We start from the raw sequence: 11,634 nt of genomic DNA on the forward strand, positions 1-11,634 counted from the left end.
CTGCAACGGGAGAGGCCACAACAGTGAGAGGCCTCGTACCACAAAAAAAAAAAAAAAAAAAAAAACCACAACCATTTCCTGACTACCCAGTCTAAGTCATGTTACAAGCTCTTGTCTGTGTTCTCCACTACAGTGTAAACTTGATAACAAGAACCCAGTCTATCTTGGTCACAATTACAGCTCCAAAGCTTAAAACTGACTGGTATATGGTTGGCATTCTAATTACCATGTTTCCTCAAATATAAGATTCCATAGATTATAAAATACGTTTATGTACCATTAAAAAATACTGCAAATTAAATTATGATATACCACCAAGTTTTAGAAGTATTTGGATTTCAGATGCTACAATGTGAAAAAAATGTTTTAGAATTAATGAAATATATCTGTGGAATAACTGAATACTCTAAAATACTGCAAGGTCAGGATTCTGATGGTGATGCTTCATACATGTTCAAGAGCAGATCAGGGTATATTTCTGAGAGTATTATCAATTCTACAGTGAGTATATTTCTTCCCAAATACTGAAATTTTTTACGCCCAACTTTATAGGTTCTTGTTACAAATATTAAGAGAAGAATGCAACACTCTGCCATGGTCTCCCATCTTTTCACCACCAAGGACCCTTTTATTATTTTATCCCCAAGCTTCCCATATTTTGATGCCAAGTAAAATTTATTTTTTCCTTGATATCAAGTAAAAGCTAATTTTCATTTTTCATCTATTAAATGTATAGTATTCAAACTGAGGCAATATAATTCCAGCTAAAATAAACCTGACCTTCTACCTACCCTGTGTGGACTCACCATAGGGAAAAGTAACATTTCTATTAGGAAATCTACTTTTTAGCGTCCAGTGCCACTTTCTCAGAATCCAAGAACCAGAGATGGCAGGCACTTGAGATGATAGGAATCAAGATGGCAAGAAGCCACATGCCAGCTCCTATATTGTCAAGAAAGGGCATTTAGGTAGCCCATCTTAACGTTATAAGTTAGGCCATTTGTTTATACAACTCTCCAACAGAGAAAGTTGTGTAAGGGCATTCAACACTCTGGTGAACTGACATGGTCCAGGGGCCTATTCGAATTTCTAAATTGTTAGCATAAAAATTCAATTCGTTTTTCTAGGTTGAACTGTAACACAGTAGTGAAAAGAAAATGATATTTGCGGGGTTTTTTGTATCACCCTCTCTCTGTGCCTCAGTTTAGATCTGAGTGCAGAGGACAAGTCATTCATCTTTGCATCCCTGAGCAGACAGTTCAGTGGTTGCCCAGAGAAGGCACTTGTGTCTGTGAATATGTGAATGAATGGAAGGACGGTGGTCCTCAGAACCTTCAAGACATCTTCTTATTTGAGCTCTCTTGAGGGAAGATGGAAACTAGGAAAAGGAAATGAACAGGAAACATGACCTCAGGAACCTGGCAAGGAAGAAAAACTAATGCAGCCTGAATTCTCTTTACCTTTGGAAAGTTTCTTATGCCTAACACCTAATGTGGAATAACAAATCTATATGCAAAAACTTTAACCAAATACCTAAGACACACAATACATTTTTAAAAGGAGAGCACGGGGCTTCCCTGGTGGTGCAGTGGTTGGGAATCCGCCTGCCAATGCAGTGGACACAGGTTCGAGCCCTGGTCCAGGAAGATCGCACACACTGCCGAGCAACTAGGTCCGTGCACCGAAACTACTGAGCCTGTGCTCTAGAGCCCACGAGCCACAACTACTGAGCCCGCATGCCACAACTACTGAAGCCTGCGCACCTAGAGCCTGTGCTCTGCAACAAGAGAAGCCACTGCAGTGAGAAGCCCGCACATTGCAACGAAGAGTAGCCCCCACTCTCTGCAACTAGAGAAAGCCCGTGTGAAGCAATGAAGATCCAATGGAGCCTAAAATAAATAAATTTAAAAATAAATAAAATAAAATGAGAGTATGTATATTAGGTGGTACCAAGGGGATCAAAATTTCTTTATTCTCTTCCTAGAAAAATCATGTAAACATTAGCACAGATCTCTCCTTATCCCCAGGTTCAAAATCATCATGACCTGTTAGCCCTACATTTAAAATAAACAGGAAAAATAAAACCAGTTATCAGATGAACAGTTTTGGTTGTCTTCTTTGGGAAACCTTCCACTCTAAAGGCTCAGTAGATCTGTGTGAATCTGGTGAGGAGGGACTAAGGGGACTCCAATGGGCACAGAGAACAGCAGCGGGTCAGTGGATTCCGGCAGTTTGTTCTAATAAGTACCACATTAGGACCCACTTCCAGCCCCCAAAGGACAGGATTAAATATTCTGAGCTCAAGTTCCAGGAATGGCTGGTCTTTCCCTTCCCTCCAGAAGAAGGACTGGGGCAGATCCACAGGGTTGAGAGGAGGAAGGACACACCTTCTTAACCTTTGTTTGTCTTTAAAGCAGACATCCTAGGATGCACTTCTTCCTTACGTCAGAAAAAAGCCATGAATATGCAGCCACGTGGATTGGAGAAGACAGAAGAAAACAGGTGAGAATCTATGCAATTGCTTCTCTTCCTGTTGAAGTGTTAAAGAATATAATCCAGTGACTTCTTTGTTCCGTCATATTCTTGGAGTGGGACAACTTAACGCTTGGTTTCCAAAGCAATATATTATTGGTTAAGTACCTGACATAGCAATCCTGGAGCTTGGTTAGATCTTCTTTTCAATCTCACTATCAAATACCTATCTTCTTGCCTTTAGTGTCACTTCAACCAGGAAGAAAAGAGGTAAGTCTCTCAGAGACCATTTAATATACCCCACTGATAACTAGTTATTCATGATGAAGAATAAGCTGTCCTACGAACTTGGTAGAGAACAAGAGTGTCAGAACCTTTGCTCTATCAGATTACAAAGTAAGTCTCCTTTCATAATGAACTCCTGGAAGTTGAGATGGTATTCCCTAACGTCTGGGCATCTGTTAGCCCATGGGTGAAATGGGCTAAAATATATAAAGCAAAGAGCACAGTCCCTAATGTACAGTAGGTGCCCCATACATGTTTCTGGTCAACTAAAATAGTTGGCATTTATTAAGGACCAACTAAGTGCCAGACCCTATGTTCATTGCTTTATATACAGTATTTCTTGGTAGGTGCTAAAACCCATTTTCTGAATTAGTTAAGTAAGGCTCAGCAATTTAGTTTATCCAAAGAAGGTTAAAATGTTAGCTGGGGATACAGTTAGCATTTGAACCCAGCTGGTCTGATTTTAAATCTCATGCCCTTTCCATTGGTCCACATTGTTTCCTTAAACTGTTATTGTACATTTGAGTGAGCTAGATAGAAAGTGAAAAGCAAGTGAGTTATATTAAAAACCTAAGAATTCTAAACTGGAAATATCCTTTCATGCCTCAATAGATTGAAGAAGATTAAAGAAGGGAAGGGTAAACAACATGTAATTAAAGAAACCCTAAATGAAAGAGAACAAAAAGGTGCTGTTAAATGTCTTAAAATAGATACAAATGTTAGTTCGATGTCTGATTTTTGTCCCTCTTTTTACAGAGGGCCTTTAGGAACAAAGTAATCATGTTCTCTTCACCACCCTCCCCACCACAAAAAATGGATATTAGTTTTCTCTATACATTCCACATGATTAAACCGTCCCAATTCAAGAATGTACTGGGACAAAGAAGTAGGCAGATTTTTATTCTTGAAAACTCCTCAATAGAAAAAAGGCAGTCAGGAAGATGGCCTGGTCACCAACCTGTTCAGTACTAAGAGCTGAGTCTTAGATTCTGTATTCTGTAATACTAGGCTGGAGGGTCTTCTTACCTGGACTCGATTTCTCTACCACAAGAACCTCCTAAACTGTTCATGCAACATTTTAAAGAACTGTTTACTTAGTCTTGGGGCTAGATAAGAGGGAAAGAATAGAGAGATAGATAAAAAGAAAGAAATGAAATATACCATGAATGCTTAACCAAAGCATGGAATGGGTTGGGAAGGAAAGAGAAGACTTTAGTACCAGTAGAAATAAAGCCAGACACCTTGTACTCAAGAGATGATGAAAAATCTTAAAAAACTTCGTCAGTGACAAGTGGCTGCCTTCAGGTGCCAAATTCCAGTAACCTCTCAATCTCTATATAAACAAAAAGAGTTACAGATGCTGGCCAAGGCCCCATTTTTTCCCTGCCAATATTGATACCAGGTGTCTGGATCATCTACTTAAACTCCTTATTAATAGGATTTGACCACCAATAGCTTTCCCTGACAGTTGCTATAAACTAGAACTTCAACAGTATAGTTTAGAATTACTTTAGAAATATTAAATAAGTGCTTTTGTGATTAAACTCTACTCTCAGTTAACACAGAATTGACATTGGCTTTAACTTCTGAGAAACATTATTATTTATGTTTGTTGCCCATTTTAAATGGACACAATTGTAAATAAAGGATTTTAAACTGAGCCTCTAATAAAGCCTAAACCTAATCATTTCCACAATTCCAGTTTTATTTAGATTTTATGTGCTTGCATGTAGACACTTAAAGAACATATATTTATATATATATATGAAATATAGATGATATGGGAGTTTGACAAATGATTTATTAATGAAAATTTATTAACTATATAACCTTTGAGTACCAGAGAAACTTCACTATGTACAGATCACCATGAAGTTCCCAGTTTCTAAACTTTGGTTATATGAATATGCCTCAAGCACCAAGGAACAAACAATAATCCTAATTCAAAAAGAAAGAAAAAAAAACCCCAAGAAACAAAAGATCCTTCAAGTCTCTTGAATCTGTTTGTTTTTTAAACACCATTTGGGAAACTCTTTTATTCTACATTTCCTTCCATTTCGGTCAGTTTCCAAAAACAGTATCAATAAAAATTGATCAGGGAAAAAGGACAGACAAATCATTACAGATAAAGGTGATGTCACTAAATAACTTTCTGGAAATTATTCTGCCTTAAATACAAAACTTTTAACATAGGGGATCTGCATTATGTAACATGTATAAAAAAAACCCCAACTCTTAATTTTCAAAAATCAAAAACTCCAACAATGCAATCATAACAAGAGTAGGGGGTGAAAGGCTCACAGGGAGATCTTTAGCAGACTCAGTCAGTTAGTTAAACAGATTCTAGGATTTCACCTTCTTCCCTGGCATCTGCTAGCTGCAGAGGCAATTTGTATAATATACAGGCATCAAAAAGGAAACCTGACAGGCTGAGCACAAACTTTCATGAAATTTCACAAGAAATCTGATGGGCAAAAGAAAGAAAAAAATCAAAGAATGAAGACTGAAATAGAAACAAATGGAAACAATATGTCTGAGTCTATGTTTGTGGAAGGGACTGCATCCTTGCCTACAAATGTGGATTATATACACATTTATATTGTCAGTTCATATGTTACACCTGACAATTCAGAAAGGATGTTTCTCATGAGAGGTGGAAGGAGATTCTATTCACTTGGATCCTCAGGCCCCAGTCCTTTGTCCTGGCTGGTTGGTGGTCTCCGCACAAGACTCAACAGCATGGTATATGAATGGATAAAGCTTGATGTCTGGTCCAGGGGTGGAACAGTTTCTACATTCTTCATTGTAATATCGTAGCAACAGCTTATATACTTCTCCTGAAGAGTAGAAAGCCAGACCAATTTGCACATTAAGGTATGTAGATGGATAAAACTACTACAGAACACTTCAGTTTTATCTGAATCTAAATAATATATGCTCACGTTTGGCTTTTGAAAATAGAGCACGAAGCCTTTATTTTTAAAAAAAGCCTGGAAGGCTTTCCTGATACAAAGTTAAAATTTTTTAGAATACCTTAAAGAAACTACTTATTAGTTCATAATTACAGCAGGCTATATATGGTACATCATCCATGCATTGTTTTGGGAGTTTGTGGCAGCTCTAATTTTACATTTAGCTCCCATGATAGCAAGGCCTTTCAGGTCCAGCTGAAACAGTAGATGGAGGATGCTGGCATGTCTGATAAACATGACTCAGAGTGAGGCTGCTTAGGTTTTAACTTACCCACCAATACCTTCCCTCTTTCAGTTTTCTATACACACAAAAGTAAAAAATGGACACCAACTCCAACTTCTCGGCCTTAAATTAACAAGCTGACATACTCATTCAAGATTGAGGATGAAAATTTGCCAGAAAAAAAGATTCTGCAAGTGTTGCCCCTCTAAGACTTTGTCCCCCCATCAAAGTCACACTTCCATTTTTTCTTATCCACTGTGATCTATCCAGATTTAGCAAGTGCTCCGCCTGGATGGTGTACAATCCATCTAGATACCAAGTGTCAAGACTATCCCCTACTTACCAACAGTCAGTTTCCTTTCAGTAAGGAACGTGTGCATACTGTAAATGTCTCTCATCAATTCTGAGTCCCCAAAGGTGAAATAAACCACATCTCGCTCAGCTACAGCAGCTGCCAGTATCTGTATTAAGGCTGTATCAAAGAGAAGAAACACTACTATATTATGACACTTCACATCAAGATACCTTCTGTTCTTTCAACCACGTAAATTATAGCTGGTGTGTCATAGCTTTATCCTGGATTAAAGATTTATAAACCTAATATACATATTATTAGCAATGGCAAATACAGGATGAATATAAATCATCTAGTTGTGTGACTTTCCAGACATGCTGCTGAGAATATCATCAAGCCACAGAATTCCCACGGAAGTAAGCACCTTTGTGGGAAAACAAAGGAAGGTGCATCTGAGACAACACAGTTAAGGCACTGAAGTGGGTTTTTTTTTTTTTACTTACATTAATCTGGAACTAAAATTTTTGTGTTTGCTTGCTTGACTTAATTATTTTATCTTATACATAGTCATTGTTTTTTTTCTGTCAAAGGAGTCTCTGGTTTTCCTTGACCAATATACTTGGGAGGTTCTACTGTTCTCATTAACCCTACAGCAAACAAGCATTCTCAAAAATGGGTTAGAGAAGACACCCTTATCCCTCCTGCATTCCCACCTCCACCCAATCACTACAACATGGAGTGAATGTTACTGAAAACATTGGACAGTAACTCTGGTGTACTGGAAAAGTAAAATCATTGAGAACCACTGTCCCCACAAATCAGTTACAAATCACTCAGACTGGAGTATATTTCCAAAAGTTAAATTCCTTTATAATCTTAATCTCAATAGACAAAATTTATTTTTTTAATTATTTATTTTATGTATTTTTGGCTGCACTGGGTCTTTGTCGCTACATGTGGGCTTTTCTCTAGTTGCAGAGAGCAGGGGCTACACTTTGTTGCTATATGCAGGCTTCTCACTGTGGTGGCTTCTCTTGTTGCAGAGCACAGGCTTTAGGCACGTGGGCTCGGTAGTTGTGGCGCACGGGCTTAGTTGCTCCACGGCATGTGGGATATTCCTGGAGCCAGGCTCCAACCCGTATGCCCTGCATTGGCAGGCAGATTCTTAACCACTGCGCCAAAGAAGCCCGACAAAATTTACTTTAAATAACAAAAATGAACAAAGGTACAATAAATGCCCTTTTGCTAGTAACATATCTTTTCCTTCATAAAAGGGGAGGTGGGAATCAAACTAAAACACTATGGAGGATAAACATAGCTTCGATTTTTTCAGAGCATGTTAATATTCTACATATTCAAAACAAAGAAATCTGATGGGCAAAAGAAAGAAAAAAATCAAAGAATGAAGACTGAAATAGAAACAAATGGAAACAATATGTCTGAGTCTATGTTTGTGGAAGGGACTGCATCCTTGCCTACAAATGTGGATTATATACACATTTATATTGTCAGTTCATATGTTACACCTGACAATTCAGAAAGGATGTTTCTCATGAGAGGTGGAAGGAGATTCTATTCACTTGGATCCTCAGGCCCCAGTCCTTTGTCCTGGCTGGTTGGTGGTCTCCGCACAAGACTCAACAGCATGGTATATGAATGGATAAAGCTTGATGTCTGGTCCAGGGGTGGAACAGTTTCTACATTCTTCATTGTAATATCGTAGCAACAGCTTATATACTTCTCCTGAAGAGTAGAAAGCCAGACCAATTTGCACATTAAGGTATGTAGATGGATAAAACTACTACAGAACACTTCAGTTTTATCTGAATCTAAATAATATATGCTCACGTTTGGCTTTTGAAAATAGAGCACGAAGCCTTTATTTTTAAAAAAAGCCTGGAAGGCTTTCCTGATACAAAGTTAAAATTTTTTAGAATACCTTAAAGAAACTACTTATTAGTTCATAATTACAGCAGGCTATATATGGTACATCATCCATGCATTGTTTTGGGAGTTTGTGGCAGCTCTAATTTTACATTTAGCTCCCATGATAGCAAGGCCTTTCAGGTCCAGCTGAAACAGTAGATGGAGGATGCTGGCATGTCTGATAAACATGACTCAGAGTGAGGCTGCTTAGGTTTTAACTTACCCACCAATACCTTCCCTCTTTCAGTTTTCTATACACACAAAAGTAAAAAATGGACACCAACTCCAACTTCTCGGCCTTAAATTAACAAGCTGACATACTCATTCAAGATTGAGGATGAAAATTTGCCAGAAAAAAAGATTCTGCAAGTGTTGCCCCTCTAAGACTTTGTCCCCCCATCAAAGTCACACTTCCATTTTTTCTTATCCACTGTGATCTATCCAGATTTAGCAAGTGCTCCTCCTGGATGGTGTACAATCCATCTAGATACCAAGTGTCAAGACTATCCCCTACTTACCAACAGTCAGTTTCCTTTCAGTAAGGAACGTGTGCATACTGTAAATGTCTCTCATCAATTCTGAGTCCCCAAAGGTGAAATAAACCACATCTCGCTCAGCTACAGCAGCTGCCAGTATCTGTATTAAGGCTTTTAATCTACCAGCTGCCTTCTTGTCCACTGCTTTGATGACACCCACAGCAACCGTCTGTCTCGTGTCACTAACAGCAAAATGGCCCAGAGGAGGATAGTCAGAGAAGCTCTCAAAACACATGGGTTTGCCAGGAACCATATCAACGATGGCAGCATCTCCAGATTTCAAAACTTTGGGGCCATCTTCCAGCTTTGTCCCAGAAGGACAATCAATCTTCTCCTTCAGCTCAGCAAACTTGCAAGCAATGTAAGCTGTGTGACAATCCAGCTGTGTGACAATCCAGCACAGGTGCATATGCAGCTCTGATTTGGCCTTGATGGTTCAAGATAATCAACTGAGCTGTGAAGCCAGCTGCTTCCATCGGTGGGTCATTTTTGCTGTCACCAGCCACACTGCCACTATGAGCATCTATGACAGACACGTTCTTGACATTGAAGCCCACATGGTCCCCAAGAAGAGCTTCACTCAAAACTTCATGGTGCAGGAAACCACTGTCTCACTGGTATCTTCTGAAGAGCCGCATAGAATGCACTCATAATTCCATGCTACGGAGGGATGAGTCCCCAAAGGTGAAATAAACCACATCTCGCTCAGCTACAGCAGCTGCCAGTATCTGTATTAAGGCTGTATCAAAGAGAAGAAACACTACTATATTATGACACTTCACATCAAGATACCTTCTGTTCTTTCAACCACGTAAATTATAGCTGGTGTGTCATAGCTTTATCCTGGATTAAAGATTTATAAACCTAATATACATATTATTAGCAATGGCAAATACAGGATGAATATAAATCATCTAGTTGTGTGACTTTCCAGACATGCTGCTGAGAATATCATCAAGCCACAGAATTCCCACGGAAGTAAGCACCTTTGTGGGAAAACAAAGGAAGGTGCATCTGAGACAACACAGTTAAGGCACTGAAGTGGGTTTTTTTTTTTTTACTTACATTAATCTGGAACTAAAATTTTTGTGTTTGCTTGCTTGACTTAATTATTTTATCTTATACATAGTCATTGTTTTTTTTCTGTCAAAGGAGTCTCTGGTTTTCCTTGACCAATATACTTGGGAGGTTCTACTGTTCTCATTAACCCTACAGCAAACAAGCATTCTCAAAAATGGGTTAGAGAAGACACCCTTATCCCTCCTGCATTCCCACCTCCACCCAATCACTACAACATGGAGTGAATGTTACTGAAAACATTGGACAGTAACTCTGGTGTACTGGAAAAGTAAAATCATTGAGAACCACTGTCCCCACAAATCAGTTACAAATCACTCAGACTGGAGTATATTTCCAAAAGTTAAATTCCTTTATAATCTTAATCTCAATAGACAAAATTTATTTTTTTAATTATTTATTTTATGTATTTTTGGCTGCACTGGGTCTTTGTCGCTACATGTGGGCTTTTCTCTAGTTGCAGAGAGCAGGGGCTACACTTTGTTGCTATATGCAGGCTTCTCACTGTGGTGGCTTCTCTTGTTGCAGAGCACAGGCTTTAGGCACGTGGGCTCGGTAGTTGTGGCGCACGGGCTTAGTTGCTCCACGGCATGTGGGATATTCCTGGAGCCAGGCTCCAACCCGTATGCCCTGCATTGGCAGGCAGATTCTTAACCACTGCGCCAAAGAAGCCCGACAAAATTTACTTTAAATAACAAAAATGAACAAAGGTACAATAAATGCCCTTTTGCTAGTAACATATCTTTTCCTTCATAAAAGGGGAGGTGGGAATCAAACTAAAACACTATGGAGGATAAACATAGCTTCGATTTTTTCAGAGCATGTTAATATTCTACATATTCAAAACAAAATTAAAACAATAAGAATGGGAATGGGGAGGAACCTATAACTGAAAGCAAACTAAAACAAATGAGCCTAATTTTATTTCAAAAGAATAGCACTGGGGAAGAGAAGATGGCAGAAGAGTAAGACGCGGAGATCACCTTCTTCCTCACAGATACAACAGAAATACATCTACACATGGAACTACTCCTATAGAACACCCACTGAACGCTGGCAGAAGACCTCAGACCTCCCAAAAGGCAAGAAACACCCCACGTACCTGGGTAGGGCAAAAGAAAAAAGAATAAACAGAGACAAAAGAATAGGGACGGGACCTGCACCAGTGGGAGGGAGCTGTGAATGAGGAAAGGTTCCCACACAGTAGAAGCCCCTTCGTGGGTGAAGACTGCGGGTGGCGGAGGGGGGAAGCTTCGGAGCTGCAGAGGAGAGCGCAGCAACGGTGCGGCGGGCAAAGCGGAGAGATTCCCGCACAGAGGATCGGTGCCGACCAGCACTCACCAGCCCGAGAGGCTTGTCTGCTCACCCGCCGGGAAGGGCGGGGGCTGGGAGCTGAGGCTCGGGCTTCGGTCGGAAGCCGGGAGAGGACTGGGGTTGGATGCGTGAACACAGCCTCAAGGGGGCTAGTGTACCACAGCTAGCCGGGAGGGAGTCCGGGAGAAGTCTGGAGCTGCCGAAGAGGCAAGAGACCTTTTCTTCCCTCTTTGCTTCCTGGTGCGCGAGGAGAGGGGATTAAGCGTGCCGCTTAAGGGAGCTCCAGAAACGGGCGCGGAGCTGCCGAAGAGACAGGAGACTTTTTCTTGCCTCTTTGTTTCCTGGTGCACGAGGAGAGGGGATTAAGCGAACCACGTAAAGGAGCTCCAGAAACGGGCGCGAGCCACGGCTGTCGGCGCGGACACCAGAGATGGGTGTGGGATGCTAAGGTTGCTGCTGCTGCCACCAAGAGGCCTGTGTGCGAGCACAGGTCACTCTCCACACCTCCCCTCCCGGGAGCCCGTGCAGCCCGCC

At 40.3% G+C, this 11,634-nt stretch overlaps 1 protein-coding gene across 4 annotated transcripts in view; it reads right to left on the reverse strand.

The window, feature by feature from the left end:
• Positions 1–7,623: 7,623 nt before the first annotated feature.
• Positions 7,624–11,634, reverse strand: part of PARG (poly(ADP-ribose) glycohydrolase) — a 120,995-nt gene continuing 116,984 nt past the window's right edge. For all 4 annotated transcript variants that reach the window (XM_055081197.1, XM_055081196.1, XM_055081195.1 and 1 more), the window contains 2 exons: positions 8,692–8,820; positions 7,624–7,990 (listed from right to left, as the gene is read on the reverse strand). In XM_055081197.1, the coding sequence (XP_054937172.1) occupies positions 7,836–7,990; positions 8,692–8,820 (284 nt within the window). In that variant the 3' untranslated portion in view covers positions 7,624–7,835. The remainder of the gene's footprint in view (positions 7,991–8,691; positions 8,821–11,634) is intronic.

This window comes from Physeter macrocephalus, chromosome 20 (genome assembly GCF_002837175.3).
Source record: "Physeter macrocephalus isolate SW-GA chromosome 20, ASM283717v5, whole genome shotgun sequence".
Taxonomy (NCBI): domain Eukaryota; kingdom Metazoa; phylum Chordata; class Mammalia; order Artiodactyla; family Physeteridae; genus Physeter; species Physeter macrocephalus.